Below are 26,627 nucleotides of genomic sequence, written 5' to 3' on the forward strand. Positions count from 1 at the left end.
GGTGCGTTTCCATGACCCATTTTCGCAAAAATAAAAGCGATATTGTACTATTTCGATAAAGTACAATTTCGAATTGTCGGTGTTTCCATTGAAGAGAGTTTCGCTTCTGAGGTGCAATTCTCGGAATGTCCCGTCTCACGAGACCTCGCTGTTCTGTAGGAGGTGCTCATGATGTTTACGGTAGACGGATGCCCGGTGTAGTTATATTACTTTAAAAACACTCACCCCTCATCGGGCGGTTTCGGGCATTTAGTGTTGGTGTTGTTGTGCGTTTTCCTCGGTAGTCGGCAAGCAGTTCCGACACGAAAGCGAGTGGCCCCGTACTTCCTACTTCATGTAATACTAAAATGTTGTTCCCATGCAGAGGCTGGGTAAAAGGCGGGTTCCAATTTGTTAAAAGTTTCTGATGTTTCTAGCGTCCTCCCTGCTAAATTAACCAGACATGGCAGGACAGGATTTCATGCTCTCCTCGAAGGAGGCTCGCTCGATTACACCTCTCTCTCTTTTGCGCTTATGACGTGCAGTAGCCGATACAAATCACTTCAGCATGTAAAACTAAAACACAAAACCGAACTTAATAATTCTCAAAACAAATAGCAATTGCAAGTTTAATAAAAATACACATAAACAGCGTGGTACAGTCCTTTCCTCCGTGACCATGTGGGTGTCACATGACTACTAATGCGCAAAAAGTGTTTCCATTAAACTTTTGTGAAATACTTCTTTTTCGATATGTCTCAAAAACCACCTCATGAGAGCGCAAAAACTTTTTTGCGATATTTGAGAGTTTTTTCGCAAATCCGGTGTTTCCATTACCAGCTTACTTTTGCGAAACGTGCCTTTTGCGCAAAACTGAGGGTAATGGAAACGCACCTAATGCATAGGATTGTATGCCGGGAAACGTTTCTTGGGAGGAGCAATATGGCCGCCCCGTGACCTCAAAGATCTTAGCCTATCGGCTATATCACACATATATACACAGCCCGACTGAAAGTTTACTCTCTTGGTCAGCCCGACAGGCGGCAAGACGGAGCCGTCGCCGCGCTCGTCTCGCCAGTCGCTCAGCATTCGCCAGACACTGCTGGGGGGCAAAGGCGACGCCAAAACTCCAAGTCCGCACTCCCCCAAGCCTGAGCAGGACAAGAAGAACGCGCACAAAGGTCAGCTGCGGGCCACGTCATAGGGGGGAGCTTTCTTCTTTTTTTTTTCTTCTCGTTTTCCTTTTTTTCTGTATCAAGTTTGATGTGGCTTGTTAGTTTTGTGATGGATATTTATTGGCTCATCTAACATTTGAGAGGGAACACACTGAAAGAACAACAAGTCACAACGGAGAACAATAGCAGTAATTGAAGAAGAAGGGGAAAAAAGCAGCTTATAATAAAATGGCCTCCCTTTTTGTGCCCGCAGATGAGAGCAGCCCACCCAAGGACAAAGTTACGTGGAGGAAGGGTATCCCGGGCCTGATGAGGAAACCCTTCGAGAGGAAAGTGGCGCCCGGAGTCACCTTTGGTGTCAGACTGGACGACTGTCCTCCGGCGCACGCCAACAAGGTGTCGTCACATGTCACCACGACCGTTTGGAGTCTGTTCTTGCCGCAAAAAGTCCATCCAACGCTGGCTCCCCCCCTCTCCCCCCACAGTTTGTGCCGCTGATCGTGGAGGTTTGTTGCAAGTTGGTGGAGGAGCGCGGCCTGGAGTACACGGGCATCTACCGGGTGCCCGGCAACAACGCCGCCATCTCCAACATGCAGGACGAGCTCAACAACAAGGGCATGAACGACATCAACGTCCAGGACGACGTGCGTGCGTCAACTTGTCCCGACACTTCATTTGACGCTTTCGCTTCACGTTTGTCATCTTTTTTTCAGAAATGGCGAGATCTCAACGTGATCAGCAGTTTACTCAAGTCCTTCTTCCGAAAACTCCCCGAGCCGCTCTTCACCAACGGTATGCGCCGCCGCCGTGTCCTCGCAGACTTTTTTTTCCCCCCTTTTTTACACCTATAAAGACTGAACCGGGAAATATGAGAGAAAATTCTGATTTATTTTTTGTAAATAGAGTATTTATTGGTCCTTTTGAACAAACAATTTATTATTTTGGTTTTTTTTAAAAATCAACTTCCACATATGACTATTGATTTGTTGATACATCTGGTCACAGTGCTTTAAATTTGTACATTTATAACTATCAAAAATGTCATGATAAACAGACACATCAAACCTAGTTGTATTTCCAAAAATCAGAACATTTCCCACTATTAATAAGTGTACGTGCCTTGCAAGCTGACTGGAAAAGCCATCAGCTGGATGATACTACCCTCTAATGGATTATCTGTGCATTGCATGTGTCAGATTATATACACATCAGGGTTTTATTGGAAAAAAAAATATTATACTCATGAAATAGAGGGCTCAAAATGTATTTAATATGATACGTTTGGCTTTATAGGGTTTTAACCTTTTATTTGCCACAAGTTGACACATACACAATACACACACAAATCCCTCATGTTCGGAAACAAAAGAGAAGAAAGCAAATAGAATTAAAAAAACAAAACAAAAAAAAACTTAACATCTCAACATTCACGCGAACATTCTCAATATTGTTGTCATCATCGTTATTTAAACATTATTATCATAGGCCACAACCCTAAAACATGATGACAACAGAATCAGCATTTAAACAGGGAAAAAAATAAATAAATATAAACACACGTAATAAAAATAAATACACAAACATAACATAAAAGGGCACACATCATCTTAACATTCAACACAAACATGTTTGTGGTCATTGTTATCATTCTAAATATCTTATCAAGACAAAAACATGACAAATGACAACAGAAATTTAAAAAAACAACAACAACAACCAATAAACAATAAAAAAAATGTAATATATATATATATATATATATATATATATATATATATATATATATATATATATATATATATATATATATATATATATATATATATATATATATATATATATATATACACATATATGCTGGCAACCAGTTCAGGGTGTCCCCCGCCTACTGCCCAGAGCCAGCTGAGATAGGCGACCCTTGTGAGGAATAAGCGATCAAGAAAATGGATGTGTATGTATGTATATATATATATATATATACCTTTTTTTTTTGGTGGCCCTGCAGATCGCTACGCCGACTTCATTGAGGCCAACAGAATCGACGAGCCGGTGGAGAGGCTGAAAGTGCTCAAGAGGCTGGTGGGTTCTTTTCACCGCTTCCTATTTGAGTCCAAATTCCAAAATGTGGCTGGATATTTTTGTTTTTGTTTTGACCAACAAGTCTTGCCTCGTGTTGTCTTTTTTCAGCTTCACGAGCTGCCGCGTCATCACTACGAAACGCTCAAGTTTCTCTCGGCTCATCTGAAAACCGTCGCCGACAACTCGGAGAAGAACAAGGCACGCACGCGTGTTGCCCGTCGCTTTCTTTTCCAAACGAGCGCATCATTTGACGCTCGCTCACCCGTTTGTCTCGTTTTTCTAGATGGAACCGAGGAACCTGGCCATCGTGTTCGGTCCCACGCTGGTGCGCACCACCGAGGACAACATGATGCACATGGTGACGCACATGCCCGACCAGTACAAAATCGTCGAGACCCTCATTCAGAATGTGAGGAACATCCCCCCAAACACAATAGGGGATCATTTTGTCTGCCATTTTGAAATTTAGTCTCAGTTTTAGTCCAGTTTCAATCACGCAAGTTAGTTTTTATCACAGTTAGTCAACCTCATCTCACTTTTGTTTAATCTATTTATTAGTCGACTATAAATCGAGCATTTTAGTCTTTATTTTAGTCTTAAGAAAACATCATTTTATTCGTCTGGTTTTAGTCAACAAAAACTGTCACGCAGATAATGTTGAACATTTTGGATCTAAAACTATCTCACGTAAACTTTTCTCTCATCTTTTTTGATGAAAAAAACAACAACTTGACACACAATTACAGTACATCAACAAGTGGCTACTATGGCTCCATGCTAAGCTAGTAAGTTAGCTAGCAATAGTCAGCGGTCGAATTAGCATTATTGTTGGAACGTTATAGCTATTGGATTCATGTTACATTATAGAGTGTTCCTTCGTTTATCGCGGGTTCATCTTTCGAGGCCTCAATGCTTTTATTTATTTATTTTTTTGACATGCTTTTTGGTTTGTTTTTGGGGGTTTTTTGGTGTTTGTGTGCCCGTATCTCTTGGACCCTCTGTCCAGCTAGGGACAAACGGGCATCCGTGACTTCGTCTCGACGAGATCTTTCCAAACGTGTCTGTCCCGTCACGCCATGACATTGCATTACAGAGATACAAAATATATACTGTTCTGTATAACAAGTAAATAAAAAAAAACGTACTTTTAATTTAAAAAAATTACTGTAGATTTAAAAAAAACATGACAAAAGGAACATATATTATGAATGAAAAAGCACTTATAATAAAGTCAAAATCATCCCAAAATGAAAAAAAAACATGTATAATAAACGAAAAAATGTATATAATTAACAGATTTTTATTTTTTTAATTAAAGGCGCTGTCTGCCAGTTTCAATCTGGAAAAGGCACTTTTTAAATACAGGATTTAACCCCTTATCATACGAGCAATTTTGCCGAAAATGCTTTAAAAAAAGTTGCATTCAAAGTACGTTTGAAACTGTTCCTGAACCATGTAGAGTATCGGCATAGTTTTTTATATTTTTTTTTAAGAATGTTTGCCCGCCAGAGACCATCCGAATTTTAAGGGGTTAAACAATCAAACTACTTCTCAATTTACAGATCAGGGCTTGTCTTCATTTCTGTTGGTGAATTTGTCCTAAACCCGCACCCCCCCAGCATGTATTTTACCATTTTGTGTTTGTTTTGTAAACAGCGGGACGTTTCTGTGGAAAGACAGTATTTACAACCCTCCAGCCAATCGCAGAACGGGGGGGGTGGAGCGTTGCAAACGGGGCCGGGGGAACGTGTCAGCTGCGTGACGTCACTCCCGCGGCAATTTGAAAGCATGCACGGATTTTTTTTTTCTTCACTCATTCACACACAGCTTCTGTGAGTGAGTGAGTGAGTGAGTGAGTGAAGTGAGTGGAAAAAAAAAATAATCCGTGCGTGCTTTCAAATTGCCGCGGGAGTGACATTCACACAGCTGACACTTTCGCCCGGCCCCGTTGGCGACATGCCACCCCCCGCTCTGCGATTGGCTGGAGGGTTGTAAACACTGTCTTTCCACTGAAACGTCCCGCTGTTTACAAAACAAACACAAAATGGCAAAATACAGGCTGGGGAGGTGGGGGTTTAGGACGAAATTACCATAAAAGATTAACAAAAACACAGATGTGTAGACTGAGAGAAAGTTAAAGTGTGTACATCCTGTATTTAAAAAGTGCATTTTCCTGAGTGAATCCGGCAGACAGCCCCTTTAACGTGGATTTCCATTATCACAGGTAGATTTTGGAATGTAACAGCTGCGATAAACGAGGGAACACTGTAACTATAATTTACTTTTTTTTTTTTTTTGAATGTTTACTATGAATCCACCTCCTGTCTGTCCCATGTGTTTTGTGCATGTTGCACTTTCTATCTGCAAATTTGAAAGGGGGCGTGTCACCGTGTCACATGACAGTGTCACATGACAGATTAGCAGAGACAAAATTTGACAAAATGATAATAATTTTCGTCTCGTTTGTGTTCAAAATGTCCATAAATTTTCGTCCAGATTTTATGACGTGAAGGACATTTTGGTGTCGTCTTCATTAGTCGACGAAAATGCACACTTATATTAGTCCCAGTTATTGTTTATTAATGAGGGTTTTAGTCTAATCTAGTCTAGTTTTAGTTGGGTGGAAAATGTGTGTAGACGAAATAATTTTTGTTTAGTTTTCGTTGACGAAATGAACACTAACCCCAAAAGGACATTTGTTGACCTTTGAAATGTTTCCTCAGTACGAGTGGTTCTTCACGGAAGAAGGCAATGGAGATCCCGTGGTGAGCATTTTCATCCCAAAGTTGTGCGAGTGCTCGCCAACGTCCGCCCAAAACGATTCCAAACGTGTTTTTTTCATTTGAGGTCGGCAGCCGTAGATGATTTTGAGTTTGCCGTCTTGTGTCGCCCACAGACATTTTCTCACGAGGAGAGCGCCGTGGAGTCGCAGCCGGTCCCCAACATCGACCACCTGCTCACCAACATCGGCCGCACGGGCACGCCGCAGGGAGAAGTTTCAGGTAAGCACGCCAGCTAATCAAGCCTTTCTCTTCCGCGGCCGGCCCGGCCGCCTGCGCTGCTTCCCAACCAGGAAAACGTCGCCTCTCAGTTGTTTGCAAAATTGACACCGTTGAATTTCATCGCTTGCTTGATTTTTTTTTTTTTGTAAAAAAAAAAACAATTTGGTTTAAATTTTTTAAAAAGTTAAAAACAAAAATTATATTAAAGAAAATATTTTTTTAAAAATGTTTTTTTTTTAATTATTATTTTTTAAAAAGTAAAAAAAAAATAATAATTGTATCAACAACTTTTTGTAAAAAACGGATTTTGGATTTGTGGTGGAAGCGAAAACAAATTTTAGGTGAAGTGACAAAAAAATGTCAGCTACTGTGATAGGGATGTAACAATAATGGCAATATTGGGATATCGCAATATGAACTCATTCACTCGCAGCTATTTTCACTGAAGCAACTGGATTTTGACTGATTTCGCAAGGCCCACAGAATATTGTGTTCTATTGCTGTCAAAAAATGGAACCTACAAATAGAAAGACTATTGTTTCTTCTTTCATCAGTAAAATATGTATATATATATATATATATATATATATATATATATATATATATGTATCTGTTTCCATTTTGCAGCAATTAACATATAGCTAACTATATACAGAATATAAGAATATAGCTAAGTTTCATCATTATTGACAAACCTGTCGAAAATGTGCAAAAACCGCTTGTTGCAACATGGCCCCGGTTGATCTCTTATCACTTGCTGGCTTTTTTTTTGTAATACCTACCATTGCTTTAAGCGACCTCCAGGTCAGAAGCTGCATCAAAGCCTTCTGTGCACTCTAGTATTAAAGAAATAATAATAAATAAACAAATAAATAAATAAATAAATAAATAAATAAATAAATATATACATGTATTTTTAGTAGGGAAGAACAAAGTATTAAAAAACGTATTTACACATGTTTGGGTTTGAATGAGTTAAAACTGCCAAAATATAATATAATATAATAATATTATATCGTCATGTCACGATATTAAAAGCAGCACATCTGTTCAAATAAAAAATAAAAAAAAAAGTCGGGTTGATTTCCATTTGTGCAGTTCTAGCACCCTCTGGTGGCTACTTTTTTTAGTGCAGTTTAATTTTCACGAGGCATATTTTGGCCCTTATAATACGTTTCAAATCCACGTTAATGGTCAAATGAAGGGGAATGTAATATGCTTGTGAAGTGAATCAATATGTGAAGGAACTCAATGTGTGCATTAGCAAATAAGTGCCTCAATATTAAGTGTTATTAGAGATTCTAGGTTGTTAACCCATTCAAGCCCAAAAACGTGTAAAAAGGAAACGTGTTTACTCGTTTTCTTTTTTTTTTTTTTTGTTCTGCAAGAGCATACAGAAGTGTGCTTCAAGCAATTGTAGTTATTAAAAACACAGCCAGCAGGTGGCAGCAGAGTATAAGAGATCAGCCAGGGCCATGTTGCAACAAGCTCTGTTTGTCAGTGTTTTCACCAGGAATGTGAATACTGATGAAACATAGCAATATTTCTAATGCTAATGGCTGCAAAATGGAAACAAATACATATATGCTTTTTTTTCCTGATGAAAGAAGAAACTATAATCTTTCTTTTTAGTAGGTTCCAATGTTCTGTGTGTGGGCCTTGCAAAATCTGTCAAAAGGGGGTTTCTTCAATGAAAATGTCTGGGAGTCAATGAGTTAGTATACATTGCTGTTATGAACAAAAGCACAATATTATGTTTTTGAGCAATTTTTTATTTATTTTTTTTTTTACAGTATTGTGACCTTTTTTGTATCGCCAACTGTCCCACAATATAGCAATAATGATCGTTTGGTGATAATATGGTATGGTAATGTTTGGATATGGTTACATTCCTACACTGTGATGCCCTGACTTGTGGGCAAGGAGAGCCACACTTGCTGTCTTTGATTTTGGCGGCACGCCGAAGGTTGCGGCGGCTCGGCCAAGGTTGGGAAATGGCCGCGGCGGTCGAACAAAGCATCTTTTCAATTTATTGGCATCTGCCAGTGACGAGATGCGATTAAATTGCAGGCTTTGCTGTTTTTCTTTTTCTTTTTTTCTTTTTTGTTTTTTTTAATGTGGCTGCCATTTTGTTTTGCTTTTTTTTTTTTTTGGCTGCTGTGACTAATGTTGTTTGCAGTGTTCCCAGTCAAAAGGCCACACCTCTCGATCCCTCTGTCTCTACTAGTGAGGCTCTGTCGGGTGTCCTAAAGGCTTTGCCGCCTTTCACACACATACTGATCTTGACACAGGCCAAGTGGGTGGAGCCTATCACGCCGTGATGTCACTGATGGACTCAATAATGTCCGTGATGGACAGCTGGAACTGTAGGAAGGAGGAGGATTGTTGCCCACGGTGTAGCTGCCTAGTCTGCCGGAACCCGCAGTTCTTTTGAGAAAAAAATAAAAAGGGTAACGGAACAAAAAGAAAAAGTGGAAAGCAGTTACACGGTACAGTACAGCGCCCCCCTGTGGTGGCTTTTCTGTCGGCATCTGAAAACGGCTCTCCGCTGTCTCTCCCCTCACTTGTTTCATAGCTGGCCCGCCGGCCGCGGGGGAGACGGCACGGTACGCAAACCCGCCCGTCATACCATCATCCGTACCACAGGGGGCGCAGAGGGGCATGTTAGTTGTCCAAATTGGAAGACCACCTTATTTATAGGTGGACGCCGGGACCCCCCCTCCCAGAACCCACATTTGCCGACTCGTGTGGCGTCCTCCCTTCTCATTGGGCCAGCCCCTCTGTGACCCCACCCACCATCCACCTCACCTCACTGTTGTCATGGCAACCACTCGTCTACATTGTCATGTGCGTGAGCATTAGCAAAAATGTGTTTCTAGCTAGTGTCAACTCTGGGGAGGGGGGGATCAAGAGACTTTTTTTTTTCACCACTTCAGTTTGTGTAAATGAAAGCCCTAAAAAAAAATATTTGTTTTGGGGAGTTATGTTCTCAGTAATGTATTTTTCTAATGTTCATTTCACTCAAACATAGAAAAGAAAAACCACGAGAACTTAATCATTTTGCAGTGGTCTGTTAATTTTTATTTTTATTTTTTTGTATATTCCAGTAGCTCACAAAAAGTGAGTGCACCGCTTACATTTGCATAAATCATTTTCTTTTCACTGCAATTTGCACTGAAGATTTTTTCGAAATTGAAGAATAAATTCTCCATCGGGAAGAAACAGATTATTTTAAAAAATACAAACAAGCTCAAAAATCTGTCCATAAATGTGTAAATGGTCCGGAACACATTTCAAAACAACAACAACAACAACAAAAACATAAAGATTCTCAAAAAGTCAATAAAATAGAGATTTGTGATTAAAAATTCCATTATTTTAATATATATATATATATATATATTTTTTTTTTTTTGTTGTTTTTTTTTTTTTTTTCAATTTCAAATGACCAAAAATGTGTCTATAATTTGTGTAAATGGTCGGCAACACATTTCAAAAAACAAACAAAGATCTGCAACAAATAAAAGATTTGTGATTAAAAAAAAAACATTTAAAAATCCATAATTTTAATTTTTTTTGTTGTTGTTTTTTTTGTTGTTGTTTTTTTTTTTTGTGCAACACCAATAGTTTGTTGTCGTCTTGTTTAGAAGAGTGTGAAATTCAGACGAAGACATAAAAACACTTCAAACTGACATTTCTTTGACTGTTTATTTTATTTTATAAAAACATTTTGTTGACCAAAGAGACTAGAAAGTGGGCGTAACGGCAAATGAAATCTGGGGAGATGGAAGTTAAGTTAGCGCATCATCATGTGGTTTGTGTCCATCCTGCACGCACAGCGAACACGTCTCATTTTTCACGCTTGTTGTGTTGACAGTTGAAAGTTGTGTCAGCAGGGGGCGCTGTCTCTCTGTCCCGCTGTTTGGAGCGTTAGCATGGCTCACGTATTGTGTCTGACGACATCATCGTGCGCTCTCATCACTCCATCAACAAGCTCGTCCTCCTCGTCTTCCTCCTTCATCATGATGATGATGTGACTTTTTTTTTTTCCCCCCCTGCAGATTCTCCCACCAGTGACTCAGCCAAGTCAAAGGTGAGTGCGCTAGTTGTCAGATAACGTGAGCACTTGGTCAACCATCACACTTGATTAGGAACAGCAGCAGCATTTGATATGACAAATTCTGACCTTGTTTGGTCCACTCACAAAAATTGTTTGCCCAATTGGTTTATATAGTATATCCTGCCTGAAATAGAAAATTAAAGGGAAAGATGAGCACAATATACACATATTCACATCACACTAGGGCTGCTTTATTATGGAAAAAAATTATCATCACAATTATTTTGGTAATAATTTAAATCAAGATTATTCAAAACAATTATATATTTTTTTCAAATCAAGAAAAATATTTAAACATTTGAAAATAAGACAATTACAATCATATGAAACTATAATTATGTAAGTTGCTTTTGGATCCAACAAAATTCATAATATATTATTATTATTATTATTATTATTATTATTATTATTATTATGTTAGCAAAAATTTGAAGTTGGGGTGCAGTGTGTAGTAAGCTAGTTTTGACACGGGTGTGTGGTAAAATAACTCGTGTGGGCGTGCCACAACTCAAAATTAGTATTAGTGCTGCAGCTATCGAATATTTTGGTATTCGGATATCCTACTGAAAATTCTAGTGAATAATCGTATATTTGGATAGAAATAAAAATATACCAATAGGCCTATATACTTTCTTGGTCAAATAACAATTCTAAATACAGAAGACAAAAAAAAACACATTTGCATGTAATAATTAACAACCAACTGTTTTTCATTTTTAGAGAATCAATTTTATTTATTTATTTTTTTCATCATCTCATCTGCCTGCAGCAACCCGCCTTTACACAAAAAAAGAATTACATTGTAAGTGTTATTGTCACATCACCTCTTTACAGTATATGCATATCACAGATTTAAGTAAAGTAAAGTGTTTGTTGAGGTTGGTGAGAGAGAGTTTGGGGAAAAGGGAGGGTGTAGCTGTGACTCTCTATTATGACTGATGGGCACAGGTAACCCGAGTTTGGTAACCACTGTTGGATTCACTCGATAAATCATTCAGCAGCTCGCGTTTTTACTAAACTATAGCCTTAAAACTTAACCTAGCAACAAATTATTTTCAGCCCTATACAAAATATCGGTCACATTAATAACAGAAATGGGCACGCGTGTGTGTAGCACATACCTGCCGACAATGTTTCTGCTTTGGCGAGATGATCCCTCTTCCGTGTTCCTTCCGATCCCAGACGAGTATACTTTAAAATTTATTTTTACAAATGATGCAGATGGCTGGAAGGACGGGGCCAGCTGAAGCGATGGGCAAACCTGAACGGGAACGAAGTTTGTTCCCCACTTTCTTTTTAACTTTTTTCTCCTTTTGCTCTTCTTCGCTCTCCGACGTTGTGGTCGCCATTTTTGATATGCGGTTGCTATGGTGAGGAGAAAGCAGCAGCTACCTGATTGGCTCATGTGACCTAAATCACACCACTACCGACCTAATGGCACTACGCCCACACCAGAGATCACCGCGCCTCATCGCAAAATAGTGCCGGGATTTCACCACCGAAAACACAAAATTGGCAGGTTTTCACAGGGTGAACTCCACGGATTCTTACTTACTACTAATAAATCTATTTTATGAAGTAAAGATTATTTAGTGCCCCTGGTAGTGGAGCGAAACTGAACAAAAACGTGTGTGACCTGACGGCCTAATGAGCGAGAGATGTGTCCTGGTCACAATCCTCTTGCCCACTCTGACACACATTCACATTTCTTGTCTTTTCATGGTCACAAAAGGAGGCGGAGAAATAGCAGTGTTGTGGCATCACAAATACAACAGTCATAAACACAGGAGACATCCTTTGATCACTAATCCTTGAAGGCTGTCTTTTGTCCTGGTGTGAAGTTCTTCATTCCCACATTCCAGATGTCCTTAGGTTGAATACGCATACAGCAGCCCAAACTTGAAATACTGAATACATGCTTTACAATTAACTCTATGTAATAAAAGAGAAAATATGGAATAATATATACATAATAATCCTAACATTTCCCTCCTGTTATTACATATTTACTCAAATGCTCATACCATGTATTTGTTAAATAAGCAAAACATCACCATCACAGTGCATAATACTTTTTTTTTTTCTCATAACACAAATAAGTCCTTTGTCAACACTATCAATACCACATAGAGCATGACGTAACATTTCTCTTTCCATCATAAAACCCCATATTAGTAAAATTATAAGCACAAGTATATAATTCAATGCGTCGTCTTTAAAGTGCAATCAATGTGTTGTTGCTCTAATGTGTGTACATTATCCAATGTTTCTGTATGTAATTTTCAGCATTAATAATTCAACCAGCTGTCTCGCTTCCTCTTCACGATGGCCCCAAAAACAAAATCAAAATCAAAAAGACAGCCCCGACTGATTCTGATCGCATCTTACTCTCCATTTGATTCAGGAAAGGGACTCGTCTCCTTGAATTGTCCCTTCTGACACGTCCTGCACAGTAGACAGGCCCTGGACTACACAGCGGTTGGGGGAACTTCGAGGGTAGCAACCAATGCGCTCCCAACCTCTTCAGTGACTTACTTGGTCACACTTTTCATAGCTAGTCAAGCTGCTTGTTTCTCCTCTGACCTTACTTCAGTCAGGCTTCGCTCCGCAACCTAGCAAGCTGTTAGTCAATGGTACCTGTTTTGTGCCATGTGATAGGTGAATCCAGGAGAGTCATTCAGCGATCTTCACAACCTTCGGGGCCAACAACACTTACAAGGGCCTTCCTACCTTGGGCTGGACCTTTAATCAAACTCAGTCACAACCCTTGATGGGAGGCTTGCCTTCCTGCTGAGATAGAGAGTCATCTGGCATTCGATTAAACATTTTCACTTCCTTATCATTTAAACAATCTCCTCATGTAGTCACTTAAATAAATTTCTTTCATCCGTCCGGCTTAACAGGTTATTACAATAGGCAAATTTAAATGGTCTACCACACGAAATTTCAAATGAGCTTAACTGTCTTGTTCCTGAAAAAAAAAATATATAAATTTGCAAGTTTAGAAAGTGTCAAATTTGTAAAAACTTGCATATTTGCGAGAAAAAAAACCCTCGTAAATTTGCAAGTTTAGAAAGTGATAAATTTGCAACGTTCTAAAGTGGCAAATCTTCAAAAACTTGCAAATACGTGAGGAAAAAAACTCTGAAATTTGCAAATTTACTAAGTGGCAAATTTGCAAGAAAAATAACTTGGAAATTTGCGAATTTTGTGGCAGATTTGCTGGGAAAAAAAACTCAGAAAAAAGTTTCGAATTTGCCTCTTTCTTTCTTTAAACTTGCAAATTTACGATTTTTTTCTCGCAAATTTTTTGCCACTTTCTAAAAAAAAAATAAAAAATTGTCAATTTGCAAGTTTAGAATGTGGCAATTTTGCGACTTTCTAAAGTGGCAAATTTGTGAGTTTATAAAGTGGCAGATTTGCGAGAAAAAACTCAGAAACAAAATGGCAAATTGCCACTTTCTAAACTTACAAATTTATGAGTTTTTTTTCTCGCTAAGTTGCCACTTTCTAAAATGCAAATTTGCTAGAAAAAAAAATTGTAAATTTGCTTCTTTTTTTTTTTGACTGTAAAGGATGAATTTATGCTTTCTGTTGCATGCAAGCCCGATTAAAAAGCATAACTTGATTTTTTTTTTTTTTTTTTGGGGGGGGGGGGGGAGTCCCAACTATGGTTTTGTGTTATCATGCCAGACAAGTTTGTGATGTTGTTTTTGTTTTTTTGTTTTTTGTGTTGTCAGACTTCGTGGTCGTCCGGGAAGGAGCAATGCAGCCGCGAGCTTCTGGTGTCATCCATCTTTGGCGCGAGCGGCCGCAAACGAAACAAGTCCAAGGACAAAATGGCGGCGAGCAGCTCGGACGACGACCTGGATGCCGTCGTCTTCTCTCTCGCCGGCAGGAAGGCGGAGCCTCCCCCGGATGACGAGAATGGCAGAAGCGCCCAAACGCGCCAAGCCAAGTCGGCGCCCTCGCCGGAAGTCCGGCGGGGTAAAGCCACGTCGTCGTCCGACCCACCGTCGTCCGACCTGGGCACCCTTGACTCGGTTGCCAAAACGTGGTCAGGCGAGCCGGACGTTCACTCGGTCACGTCCGACTACTCCACCACCTCGTCTGTCACCTTCCCGACGGGCGGCGACGAGGCGGACGACGAACGCGGCGGCGAGGGCCGGCCCGCCGCCGACACGGACAGCGACGGCGACTTCCCCATCGTCTTCGCCCGCTCCACGCCACGCCCCCGCAAGGATGACCAGGGCAGCAAGATGGCCGCCCGGCGACTCTTCCCCGCGCACAAGATGATGGAAGGCAACACGCTCGCCCGCCGCCGCAAGACGGACAGCGAGCCGGGCGGCGGCGAGGGCCGAGCGGACGCGCCGGCGCGGCTGGCGCGGGTCTTGGAGGTGATGAAGAAGGGGCGGTCCACCGGCAGCCTTGGCTCGCCATCGGAAGCAGGCACCTGGCACCTCAAGATCGCCCAGCGCATCAAGTCGCGGCTGCGCGCCGCCTCCGACGACGACGACGCCACCGACGGCCGGCGCCGGAACGACGTTCGGCGGCGCCACACCATGGCGGACCAGCGGGACTTGGCCCAGCTGGCCGCCGTCCACGACTGGCCGCCGCCGGGCCGCCCGAAACCTCGGCGGGCCTCGCAGGACTCGGGCATCCGCGACCGGATCGACGGCCGAGGGAGCGGTGACACCGAGGACGCGCCGCCCGCCAACGGGAAAAGCGTGTCTCCGCCAGGGGACGACGCGCACCCTCACAAGCTGTCGGGGGTGCAGGTGGTGCGCTCGCGCTTCTCCCAGTACCTCTGACCAAAAACCAAACAGGATGAATGTGTTGTTAGCGTACGAATGTGCTCTCAGCTGCACACCAGTTTGTTCTTTTGTTTTTTGTAAATAACGTGTACGGACTTGATGATGTGCATCTCTGGCCAAGCTGGAACTCAACACTCCTCTGGAAACAACACATTCGATTTTTTATTTTTTTTTTCCTTAAGAATGTACAACTTTCATCCCTGGACGAACATCATTTACAGTGTTCCTCCACTTTTTACAAGGGATAAGAACAACCCCCAAAAATGGTTGTAATTGCCTATAAAAGCCACACGATGGCGGCAAAGCACTACTTTTTTTGACTAGACTAAAAACAACACAAAATGGAAGTCTACATTTGCCTCCCCTCTGCCTAAAAAAAAAACAAAAAAAACTTGAAATTGCCTATAGATGGCACAAGAGGGTGACAAAAGCACTACTTTTCTATTAGACTGAAAACCACAGAAAATTGAAATCTACAAGTAAAGCCTGGTTCACACGGCAAGATTTTAAAATTGTCGGCCGATTTCCAATCTTTGACAGACACATGTGAAGAGAAAAAATCACGGGAGTTCCAGTTTTAAACGTACCGTGCGTGGTGTGCGGCCACACTGCACAATCAACACACTCCACACGAGCCGAGTTCATTCAAGAATGTGACGGGAAGTCTCGCAAAACCTCTCGAGATTAAACGTGGCTTCCGAGTCGTCAACATGAGTCGATCCTGGTTTTCAGCCGAAAAAGCGGCATAAAAAGAAAAGGTGTTGTTTAAAGGAGTGTAAATGGGCACTGGCGAGACATCGCTTGCCCTCGGCTCGGTGCTGGCGGCGCGGGTTGGCGTCCCACCCGGAGACCACGTTTATTTGTGGAGAATGTGTGTGCGTGTATAAAAATAATAATAATAATAATAATAATAATAATAATGAGTAAAAAAAACTAAAAAGAGTGTAATAGTGCGAGCACGGACTTTCTGCTGCGTTTGATTTTGGTTTCGCCACCGGCTTCCTCGCTGGCTCGCTTTCTGATTGGCTGCACGTCACTGTCAATCTGCTGCGCGGAGCGAAATCGGGCCAAAAAATCCAACATGTTGGATATGCCCGATTTCAAGTCGGGGGTCCTTCCGAGCGCCGATATCGGGAGGCGCTGTGTGTGGTGACAAGACACACGGTAGGATTATCTGTGAAGATTATCACTTGCGTCTCTGCGCGTCCTTATGGTTGTCGGGAGGGGAAATTTGGGGCTAAAATCGGGCCAATTCTCCTGCCGTGTGAACCAGGCTTAATTGCCCAGCCCCCCCCCCCCCCCCCCCCCCCCCCCCCCCCCACACACACACACACACACACACACAAAAGGCCTTCAATTGCATATAGATGCCACAAGATGGTGACAAAGCACTTACTTGCATGTTAAAAGGGACACTTGAGTCACTGGACAATTTTCAGCAGTGAAAAGTTCATATTTTGTCCAGAATTAATTTGATTACCTTTAATTAATACCTTTTAAAAAGTAATTGTTCTACTTGCCATTGACTGATGATGACATCACCTGTGCCAAGGAAGTAGGTAACGACCAATCATGGCTCAGTTTACTGACCAAACACAGGAAACATGTGAGACATGATTGGCCGCTGCCTAATTCCTCAGCACAGGTCATGTCATCAGTCGACGGCAAGTTGACAAATCAATTTTTAAAGGTATTGATTGTACATGAAAGATAATGAATAAGTTTTGACAAAATACTCACTTTTGACTGCTGAAAAAGTCTCAATGAGTCGCGTATCCCTTTTGTGTTTGTGTGTCAACTCTCACAAAATGCTTTCTTGACATCAAGATGGCACCAGAGGGCGCCAAAGTAATGCTTTAGTGCTTTGGCCATATTTTTTCCAAGAAAAAAAAAGCATATTTGTGACTTTCAAACGGCGAATATGTGGGGGATTCACTGTACATGTACTTTGAAGACACACCTGTTGGTCAATCAGTGACCAAACTGGACTCAATCCCAGATCAGAATCATCCAAAAAGACAAGTTATTAGTAAGCGTTGACGTGACACACATGCGGTTTGGAAGTGAGTCTCACGTTTCTGACTGCATCGGAACGTCTCATTCATTTGTTTGTTTGTTTGTTTGTTTGTTTGTTTGTTTGTTTGTTTTTGTTGCATAAATGCAGCAGCCAGAGATGAGCTTGACAAATATAATCAAATTCTATCAAATAACAAGAAAAGTCATACATTGTTGACATGTAATACTTTAGTGTATGCACCCTTTTTCTATTTCCAACCTCTGTCCAAGTTATCGTCCCAAATCGACATTTTTTTGTTTTTTTTGTTTTTGTTTTTTTTTGTCCTCCAAAAAGAAAGAAAGTGCCTCTTTTTTCCCCCGTGTTTTGTACCTGATTGTACAAGCAGTTTTGAAGAATTAATTTGAAGGTGAACTTTCCAACGGCTTCACCTCCATTTCTTTTTTCCTTTGGAAAGTTTCTCCACAGACATGAAGCAGTTGCATGCGTTGTTTTGCATCTCGCCAGTGCAATGTCCCCCTGCAAGAACACTGGAAATAAAACATCTTTATTGTTATTGAGTTTGTGTCTCTCTATTTAGTATATGACTGGCAAATGCATTCCAAAAAAAACAATGAAAGGAAGTCTTTGAATTGTTAACTGGCCAATACAAGCTTCTCGTACAGTCATTGATTTTTGTCATATGTCATGAATGTGTTTCATTTGGATTTTTGAAGTCAATTGGATTACGCTAAAAAGGACACACGTCTCATTTTCATGCTGGTTGGCAGAATGACAGCGATGGCAAGTAAAGTACAAATACTACATTTTTTTTCTCTTCTTCATTGTTCCAAGTTCTAAAATGTAACTGACTGTACAAATCAGTTTTGTACTTAATTCCAGTATCTGTAGGCCTACTTTATTTAAGGGAGTACTACTACTACTTTCACCAAAGTCCCTTTTTATCTACCGATCATTAGAGAAAATTGGATTTTAGTGATATCTGCTGGAAGAAGCAGGAATGACAGTCTGTTGACATCGCCCTTCAATTAAATATGAGGTGAGAACGAGATCGCGGGGAGAATGAGATTTGTCTCTAAATTATTAACACAAAAAAGGCGTGATTTTTCACGTTTTTTGAGATCTACAAATATATCCATGTTTGTCACATTCATGTTGTGTATACATTTACTTAACATTTTTTAAAAATTCAATTCTGCTTGTGAGTTGTCAAACGTGCGTTGTTGTTTTTGTTTTTTTATCGTCGTGCATTTAGTTTTGAGACATTGAGTTCCCCCCCCCCCCCCCCTTTTCACAGGTTATCAGGTATTCAGATCCGTTCCTTCTCCGTCCACGAGGAGGCAGTGTTGTTGGCTCCATTGAATGGGACGAGCCGCCACCCGTTTCTCGCTCAAAATTGGAAATTTAAAAGTAGGAAACGAGCCTTTCTATGACCTTTCATTTTTTATGTATTTTGCACAAGTTGGGAAACTAAATACGATCTGAATTTGTTTCCCATGAGCTTGTTTTGCCTTCACCAGGAAGACATTCTTCTTCTACTCTTACCTCTTCTGCTTTAGCAGAGTAGAAGAAGAAAATTTAACCGTAGAAGAACGAGGCAGCGTAAACTCGAGGGAATCAAATTAGACTTGTGTTAATAAACGCATAATAGAAGATGAGATAACGGCTCGTTTCCCGTCTATCAATTTCCAAGTTTACAACGAGAGACGGCAGGCAACGAGGCTTCCTGCTCAGTGGGGATAGCAACACACTGCCCCCTTCTGTACGGGAGAGGAACTGGCCTTTAGACGCGTGAAGATCTGAGGACCTGTCAAAATTGAATATTTTGAAACAGCGTTCCAAAAATAAATGCAGGTGGCCGACGAGCCACAAACGCACATTACAAGGAACTACTCACGAACAGAATTGTGCTTTTACAAATGGTGGGTCATGATAAATGCATACACAGCAAACACGTGAAAATCTCACGATTATGTTTATGGACGCCACATGGAAATGACGACCAAGTGTGAATCATTTTGAGAACAAAAAAGTAGGCGCAACACCACGCACATGCCAGTAAAGCCAAGCAAGACTCTCGAGTCGAGACGACCAATCATCAGCGTCGACTTGTGACGTCACATGGTGAACGCAGCCAAGTTGCCATTCAGAAAGTGGCGAGCGTTCAGGCTGAAGGGTTCACAACTTCACATTTGATGCCATCAAGGTAAGGGGCTCTCACCCGGTGCATGACGGGAAATAAATAAACGTTTTTATTGCTTCGTTTCAAAAGCTTTGTATTTCAACTGCGTGTTGAATCCATGTGTTTAATTAAAGCACTAATATTGAAGAGAACATATGGCTTATACTTTAGTCAAGGCTTGGATCCAAATATGCTGATGTAAATATACACCTTTGTAAATAACAATTGTGGTTATTATTTAATGTAAAGAAAGTCCCACTGGCGTGTTAAACAAGTTGTTCAACCTGCGCAACCAGGTGCTGGCTGAGCACGCACACATTGTTATTTATTGTCAAGTACAAATGCGGCATCTCAGATGGCTAAATATGCGATAAGAAGCTGTGTGAAAGGGGACACCGGGATGCCAATGTGGTGCAAGTTGTAAGTTTATTCCTAGTTTAACTCTGACTGCCAAACGTTATCCAAAACACCCCAACAGTGCCAGCCGATTTGGAGCATTTTCACTCATCTTTCAAAGCAAACAGAATATTGTGCGGTATGACGACATAAATATGGTGAATACCATATGAAAGATTGCATTCCATTTTTTCATGAGAAAAAAAAAAGTATGCTTCTACTAGAGCTGTCAAACGATTAAATTTCTTAATCAGATTAATCACATCGTAGAATTTTGATTAATCATTATTAATCACTGACTTAAAAAGGCTTTTTTCCCCAACATATTTTGTCCGATAAATTTGAAGCACACCTGTTATGTGTTAAATTTTTTCGACATTTAATGTTATGAGGACATCTTCAAAAATTGATATCCACTGCGCACGCTCATCCTGCTCTTTCTAATCAATTAATTATTTACATAATTTAAAATGGGAAAAAAATGACCTACGGCATATGTAAACATTTATTAAATGTTTTACTTTAATGCATGTAGTTATGTTTATTGCTCAAACTCGAACAGTTATCTTTAACGTAACCATCCGCTGTCTGCTAAAAAGGATCATCTGCGGCCAAAATTAATAGTGTGATTAATCTGTGGTAATACAATGATTAATGCGATAATTTTTTGTGATTAATTAATTAGTTAACACTAACTTTGACAGCACTAGTTTCTACCTTATTCCGTTCTTTAGTAATCACCATTTGAAATTAGGTCATTAGAGTGACAGAAGCGAAAATACAAAAATATTAAGAGAAAAAAAACAAGCTTTTTATGAAAACATACAGTTTTTTTGCACAGCAGTGACTTTGACACTAATATTTTTTTGTTTAAGTGACAAGGCAGCGCTGCACAAGACGATGCGCTGCCCATTGAGACTAATAATGTAAATTAACGATTTTGGCAGCATTCGTTAGGATTTTAGAATACGTCATTAAACATTTTTGGCGGTCAAAGAGTTAAGAGACCATTGAAGGGGAAATCTTCCAAGGAAGGTTTTGTGTGCGCGTAACAAACATTTTGCCAGCTTTGGAGGTGGTATCCTAGGCGGCTCGGGACCTGTGTGAAAGGGTGTCAATGTAGGATTGTTTTGCCATTTTGATCCGGAATTAGCTGCCTTTCTCTCAGTGGACCCAAGAATTCTTCAGGCTTCAGCAGTAGCATTAGAAGGGACACGTCGACTGTGTGAAAGGTGAACAGCCAAAATGTGTATTACAAAAAGCGCAGTTTTTAAATGTCTACGACGACTACTGATATGAATTTTCTGCATTCGTAAAATTTTACAACATGGAGCCGAGAAGTCAGCGTGTGAAATGAGCAGTGGTTGTGTGAAATGGATTAACGGGAAACCACGGCCGACGTGTAAAATTTTGCCAAATTAGTAGCTAGAAACGTGAATTGTCCGTCTTTTGCGTGGCGTTGAAGTCAACCTGCAAATATTCCAGTTTCCAGAGTTGTATCGTAGCCAGCGTGGGGTGTCAAAGGTAGTATGTATCGCATTTGGTATGAAGTCTGCGTGAAAGGCACTGAAGACCAAAACAGATGTGAGAAATTTAACAGCTGATGCTTCTTGTTAAAATCAATTGAGGTTGTCCAATGACTTTTTTTAGACGCGGAACATTCCGCTGGTAATTTTATTTTTTTTTCAGGATCTCTGCGTGAAACCGGTTTCTATTCGTCTCCGTTTCTTCTACCGCTTGGGACAGAAGTATGTTAGCGTTGTGCTGCGTTCTCCTGGCGTCGTTGCCGCCCCTGACCTCAGCGCAGACGTACCGCTGGGGGGCCTGCCCCACCCCCAAAGTGCAACCCAACTTCAACCTCCAGCAGGTAACCGAGACGGCGTCGCCGGCCACTCACCTGGCCGCCACTAACCCCGCCCCCTCCCTGTCCTTTTTCACCCGTGCCGGCGGACGTCAGTATTTGGGGAAGTGGTACGAGATCGGCAAGTTGCCGGCCAGATTTGAGAGGGGGAAGTGCATCGAAGCCAACTATGCTGTACGACGGGACGGAACCATCCGAGTGGTCAACTCGCAGTTCTAGTGAGTCGCGACTTTTCTTACTTTCATTCGACGAAACATGTTCGCTAACACGTTTCTGTGAAAAGCTTCTCCAAAAGTTTGCAGTTTTTGGTATTGGCTGTTCCTGTAACTGAAACTACTAGCTAATCAGATCTTCAATTTTGTGTGTGTCTTTTTTTAGCAAAGACAAGGTGCGGACGACCGAGGGGACGGCGGTGGTCCACGACCCGAGAGTACCGGCCCAAATTGGAGTCAGCTTCTCCTACTGTAAGGGGTTTCGAAAGACGACACGAGCGCCGTCGCCGTGCCTCAATTCAGTCACAATGCACCTCGTGAGAGATGACAAAAGACGCACAATAACAACGAAGACACACAATCCGCATCTTTTTGTCTGTTAGTGTTGACAACGGAGGCCTGTTTGGTAATGAATGTGCAATCCGGCCCCGTCATCCCTCAGCAGTCGTCTTTGTCCGCCTTAAGTGGATCCTGTGAGGACTTCATCACATTCTGATGACTTCCACAGGCAACCATGACCTCAACAATAGTGACATTTTGTTCAACATTTCACCAGTTTATTGCTGCCACTAACGCAACTCGTTGATTGTGTTTTATTTCATCCTCGCATGGGTTAGCTTGTCACTAGCTAGTGGTTGGCATAGCTCCTCTGCGAGCAAGATCAGAAAGCAAACCTAAAATATTCCATCTCTGTATTTTGTTTATGTTGTCATTCGCTGGTTAAAGTCCTGATCTCAATCATAAAAACAAAAGATTTGCTCACTGGTTAGCATGCCAGCTATCTAGTGCCTATCTATCTAGTACCTATCTATCTATCTATCTATCTATCTATCTATCTATCTATCTATCTATCTATCTATCTATCTATCTATCTATCTATCTATCTATCTATCTATCTATCTATCTATCTATCTATCTATCTATCTATCTATCTATCTATCAGCTGACGTATCGAGGTTACTGGATTGTGCTTGTGGATAATGAATCCATCACAATCACTAATCAATAATCAACTAAACTGTGGTGCGGTGTTCTCTGGTCTGTCCTCACCAAATCCTTGTTGCCTGAACTGATGAAGCCTTCTCAGACAAGAGGCAAATGTCTTCTAAGACGACGAGAGCAGTCCAGTCGTGATCGATTCAATGTCCTGCGAAAAGTTACTGGATTGGTTTGCTTCTCATAATAATCGTAATTAGCGCTTGTGTCCGCCTCTGTCTGCCCGCAGTCACCCCCTATGCTCCGTACTGGATCCTGAGCACGGACTACAGCAGCGTGGCCGTGGTGTACTCATGCACGGACATCCTGCGCATATTCCACGTGGAGTACGCTTGGATCCTGGGCCGCTCGCGCTTCCTACCGCCCGAGACAGTGCGCTACGCTCAGGACCTTCTACTGACCGAGGGTGTGGACCTCTTTCGCATGACCGAAACGGACCAGACAGGTTGCAAGGACGACTAGTAGCGCGTGACCGCGACATGCTAGCGACTGAATAGCTTGATCGTTTAGCTGAATTGGCTTTTTCACCGTCATGCGTAATTCCGGGTGGCAAAAACAAACTCTTATGTTTGTGAGTGAGTGAGAAAACCTTAGAATTGATTGGGATGATGATTTTGGCACATACATAATGTTAAAATAGATTGCATTCTATAGCGCTGACGTTAGCTGCTAGCTAGCCACTCGCATTGCTGCCACCCGGAAGTATCCTGTGGTCTTGTTTACGAACATGAATTGGATTTCTTTTTTTGTGTGTGTTTGTCTTCATATGAGTGTCCCTGCGGGATGAAAAATATTTACTTATATCTACATAAAATGACAAACAATGGACATAGAGTGAACCTCCATTTATCACGGGGATAGCTATTTACCAGCACAGATGCTAGCCTAATGCTAATATGTAATAATTGGAAACGCTATAGACGGGCAAAACAAAATTAGCGCAGCTGTTATAATTACAAAGCTGATGCTAGTTTAACACACCTAGAGCGGAAACGTGCAAACATGTAAAGTACATGCTTTTCATTGGACAACGATGACGTCCTGACTTTAAGCTAGCTTTTAGAAATAAATAGACCATCTTTTGCGATTTATTTCAAATTAATCTAGCTGCTCACTGATGAGAGGTGTCATTGTATTTATGCTACATTTTGTACCAGACTACTTGTGATTACAATAAATACTGCGTGAGTTAACTTTGTAATTTGTGTAACTTTTTGTATAAGATGAAAGTATATTACCTTTTATGGTTTGAATGTATGGCCACTTCATTAGGTACACTTTTGCAATCAAGAACAAACAAGCGCTTCAATTAACACTTTCACATTATTTAGTTGGGTTGTTATGTGGCTCTTAGTTTATTCATGGTTGGTTGATTGATTGATTGATTGATTGATTGATTGATTGATTGATTGATTGATTGATTGATTGATTGATTGATTGATTGAAAGTTGAAAAGGTGCCAATTAATCAAGGATTTTAATGTGCATGCGGTACGTACATCTTATTCAACAAGTGGGCGTGTGCAGGTATGTGTTTTTGCAGTTGTGGCGGGTGGGGGGGGGGGGGGGGGGGGGGTTCTTCTTCAGCCTCCGCTAGTCAGCCACTAACCCTGCAGCAGACGACCAACAGCAAGCAAGCAGCAAATCAAAACTTCTTTTAACAGGTACATTTTTAAAAATCATTTTTATACTTCTAACTGGAGTACTTTTGACACTCGTAAAATGTGTCTTTGATGCAGAAACGTGTGCTGATCTTGTACAAAACATGTACATCGGACTTTAATTGTGTTTGTGTTGATTTGAAGGCAGCAAGATGAAACGTTTGCTTTGCTTCGCTCTCCTACTTTGTGTCTTTGTCTTCCACGTGGACGGTAAATATACTTTTTTAAACTTACTTGGATTTTTAATATCTCTAAATTGATCTTAACTTTGTACAGAGGTGCAACAATACAGTAAGTTTGATACTTGCATATAAAATGGATCAATAATGATATTTAATGCTTTGTTTTCTGATAATAAAAAAAAAAAGACTCTTTTGTCTGCAATGTGCTTCAGTCCTCCACCTTCAGTGTGTTTGTGTGCGTGTGATATGTCAGTGGTCAGCAATATTTTTTGGAGAAGCTCGCAGGTTCGCTAAAAGTCTGTCCGAGCTGAATCACGTCTTTGTGTGCGGGAATACTTGGAATGCTTGCTAAATATTTATTTTTCTCTCTCTCTCTCTCTCTCTCTCTCTCTCTCTCTCTCTCTCTCTCTCTCTCTCTCTCTCTCTCTCTCTCTCTCTCTCTCTCTCACTCTCACTCCTTCCTTCCCCATAGAGGCCAGAGTCATCCCGGAGGGAGGTAAAGCACAAATATAACTATTCTATAACGCTAACGATTTGAAAAATATTCATGTAGTAGTAGTTGGACACAGGCATTAGAGGTAAAGTAAAAAAATAAAAAAATAAAAACCCAAAGCGGTATAACGTTTTGAAAAATAAATATTAATATGTAGTTGGACACAAACTTTAGAGTTAAATAAAAAAAAAACTAAAGAAATATTTATTGAAACTATAGATTTGATTTCCAAATGTTAAGAAATTAAGAAAGAAAGGTTCTAAAAAATTATATTGTCTATATATGTAATATATATTAAAAAAAAATGTGTCGCAAAAGGGACACAATTTGAAATTAATATATATATTTTTTATAATCTTTGATGCCCCATAGGGGCCAGAGTCATCCCAGAGGGAGGTAAAGTACAAATAAAGCTATTCTATAATGATAACGTTTGGATAAATAAATATTAATATGTAGTTGGACACAGACTTTAGAGTTCAATAAAAGAAAAATAATAATAACAAACTCAATAAATATTTATTGAAACTACTGATTCAATTTCCAAATTTAAATAAGTAGGTTCTAAAAAAAAATATTGTCTATCGATTTAATATGAATTAAAAAAAAAAAAAGTATAGCAAAAGGTCCAAAATTTGAAATTATTATTATTTTTTTTTTTTATATAATCTTTGATGGACGGGCCTTTTGACAATATAGTTATCCATTGATCAAAATCATGTTGCCCAGTGTAGTAGGAGTTTTCATGGATGTAAGATTGTTTAAAACAAATAAATAAAATTGAATTGATTTTAGAACGTACTGAAACCTGCAGCTTGGTAAAAAGGAAGGGGTAAAAAAAAAAAGAAAAAAAAAGTGAATCCTGTGGTTTTGTTTATATTCAGTGCCGTACGATGAACCCCCCGCCATCCCCTACTGGCCATACTCCACCTCGGACTTCTGGAACTATGTGGAGTACTTCAAGTCCATCGGGGCCTACAACCACATCAACGAGATGGCGCGGGCCTTCTTCGCCCACCAGCGCCTGGGGGACACGCTGGGCTATGACAGCCCCGCCGGACACGAGCACTGAGTGGCCAACATCAACTGGGAGACCCTAAAAGTTCAAGAAAAAAGAAGATTTACCAATGTAATTATAGCAAATAGCCATGCATGTATAGAGAGATGGCGATTATAATGTAGTTATATAGATTAGATTTTTAGGTTTGTCTGACACTTTCATGCAATGAAATAAAACAAATAAATCCATAGTGTTTCAACTCGTTTGACTTTTATTATTATTATTATTATTATTATTATTATTATTATTATTATTAGTAGTAGTAGTAGTAGTAGTAGTAGTAGTAGTAGTAGTAGTAGTAGTAGTAGTAGTAGTAGTAGTAGTATTTTGTCATTAGTATAAATTGAACCCACCCATTGTCCTAAAAAAAAAATCTAACACTAACGCTAAGGGGTCAATTTA

At 40.6% G+C, this 26,627-nt stretch overlaps 3 protein-coding genes across 9 annotated transcripts in view; all 3 read left to right on the plus strand.

Moving 5' to 3' along the window:
• The window catches only part of LOC144009050 (rho GTPase-activating protein 21-like), an 85,760-nt gene extending 70,400 nt beyond the window's left edge, over positions 1 to 15,360 (plus strand). For 6 of the 7 annotated variants that reach the window (XM_077508521.1, XM_077508520.1, XM_077508519.1 and 3 more), the window contains 11 exons: positions 1,012 to 1,160; positions 1,408 to 1,550; positions 1,640 to 1,798; positions 1,868 to 1,946; positions 3,160 to 3,233; positions 3,342 to 3,431; positions 3,517 to 3,642; positions 5,957 to 5,998; positions 6,130 to 6,235; positions 10,297 to 10,328; positions 14,096 to 15,360. In XM_077508521.1, the coding sequence (XP_077364647.1) occupies positions 1,012 to 1,160; positions 1,408 to 1,550; positions 1,640 to 1,798; positions 1,868 to 1,946; positions 3,160 to 3,233; positions 3,342 to 3,431; positions 3,517 to 3,642; positions 5,957 to 5,998; positions 6,130 to 6,235; positions 10,297 to 10,328; positions 14,096 to 15,166 (2,071 nt within the window). In that variant the 3' untranslated portion in view covers positions 15,167 to 15,360. Of the gene's footprint in view, positions 1 to 1,011; positions 1,161 to 1,407; positions 1,551 to 1,639; positions 1,799 to 1,867; positions 1,947 to 3,159; positions 3,234 to 3,341; positions 3,432 to 3,516; positions 3,643 to 5,956; positions 5,999 to 6,129; positions 6,236 to 8,526; positions 8,842 to 10,296; positions 10,329 to 14,095 lie in introns of those variants that run through there. The other variant, XR_013280823.1, reaches the window with a different exon arrangement.
• Positions 15,361 to 19,251: 3,891 nt separating this feature from the next.
• On the plus strand, positions 19,252 to 24,023 carry apodb (apolipoprotein Db). The gene is made up of 5 exons (XM_077509579.1): positions 19,252 to 19,389; positions 21,451 to 21,628; positions 21,719 to 21,840; positions 22,001 to 22,086; positions 23,060 to 24,023. Exons 2-5 carry the CDS (start codon positions 21,512 to 21,514, stop codon positions 23,290 to 23,292), a joined length of 558 nt encoding a protein of 185 aa, XP_077365705.1. The 5' UTR covers positions 19,252 to 19,389; positions 21,451 to 21,511; the 3' UTR covers positions 23,293 to 24,023.
• Positions 24,024 to 24,412: 389 nt separating this feature from the next.
• On the plus strand, positions 24,413 to 26,413 carry otos (otospiralin). The gene is made up of 4 exons (XM_077509447.1): positions 24,413 to 24,493; positions 24,635 to 24,700; positions 25,145 to 25,168; positions 26,050 to 26,413. The coding sequence occupies exons 2-4, from the start codon at positions 24,643 to 24,645 to the stop codon at positions 26,235 to 26,237; spliced, it is 270 nt and encodes an 89-aa protein (XP_077365573.1). The 5' UTR covers positions 24,413 to 24,493; positions 24,635 to 24,642; the 3' UTR covers positions 26,238 to 26,413.
• The last annotated feature ends 214 nt before the right edge of the window (positions 26,414 to 26,627 follow it).

Source organism: Festucalex cinctus, chromosome 20, assembly GCF_051991245.1.
Source record: "Festucalex cinctus isolate MCC-2025b chromosome 20, RoL_Fcin_1.0, whole genome shotgun sequence".
Classification (NCBI taxonomy): Eukaryota; Metazoa; Chordata; class Actinopteri; order Syngnathiformes; family Syngnathidae; genus Festucalex; species Festucalex cinctus.

Coding starts and splice junctions, on each gene's coding strand:
- apodb (XM_077509579.1), top strand. CDS start 21,512: ATGTTAGCGTTGTGCTGCGTTCTCCTGGCGTCGTTGCCGCCCCTGACC. Junction 21,629..21,718: donor CCAACTTCAACCTCCAGCAG/GTAACCGAGACG, acceptor GGCGGACGTCAG/TATTTGGGGAAGTGGTACGA. Junction 21,841..22,000: donor GTGGTCAACTCGCAGTTCTA/GTGAGTCGCGAC, acceptor GTCTTTTTTTAG/CAAAGACAAGGTGCGGACGA.
- otos (XM_077509447.1), top strand. CDS start 24,643: ATGAAACGTTTGCTTTGCTTCGCTCTCCTACTTTGTGTCTTTGTCTTC. Junction 24,701..25,144: donor CTTTGTCTTCCACGTGGACG/GTAAATATACTT, acceptor CCTTCCCCATAG/AGGCCAGAGTCATCCCGGAG. Junction 25,169..26,049: donor CAGAGTCATCCCGGAGGGAG/GTAAAGCACAAA, acceptor GTTTATATTCAG/TGCCGTACGATGAACCCCCC.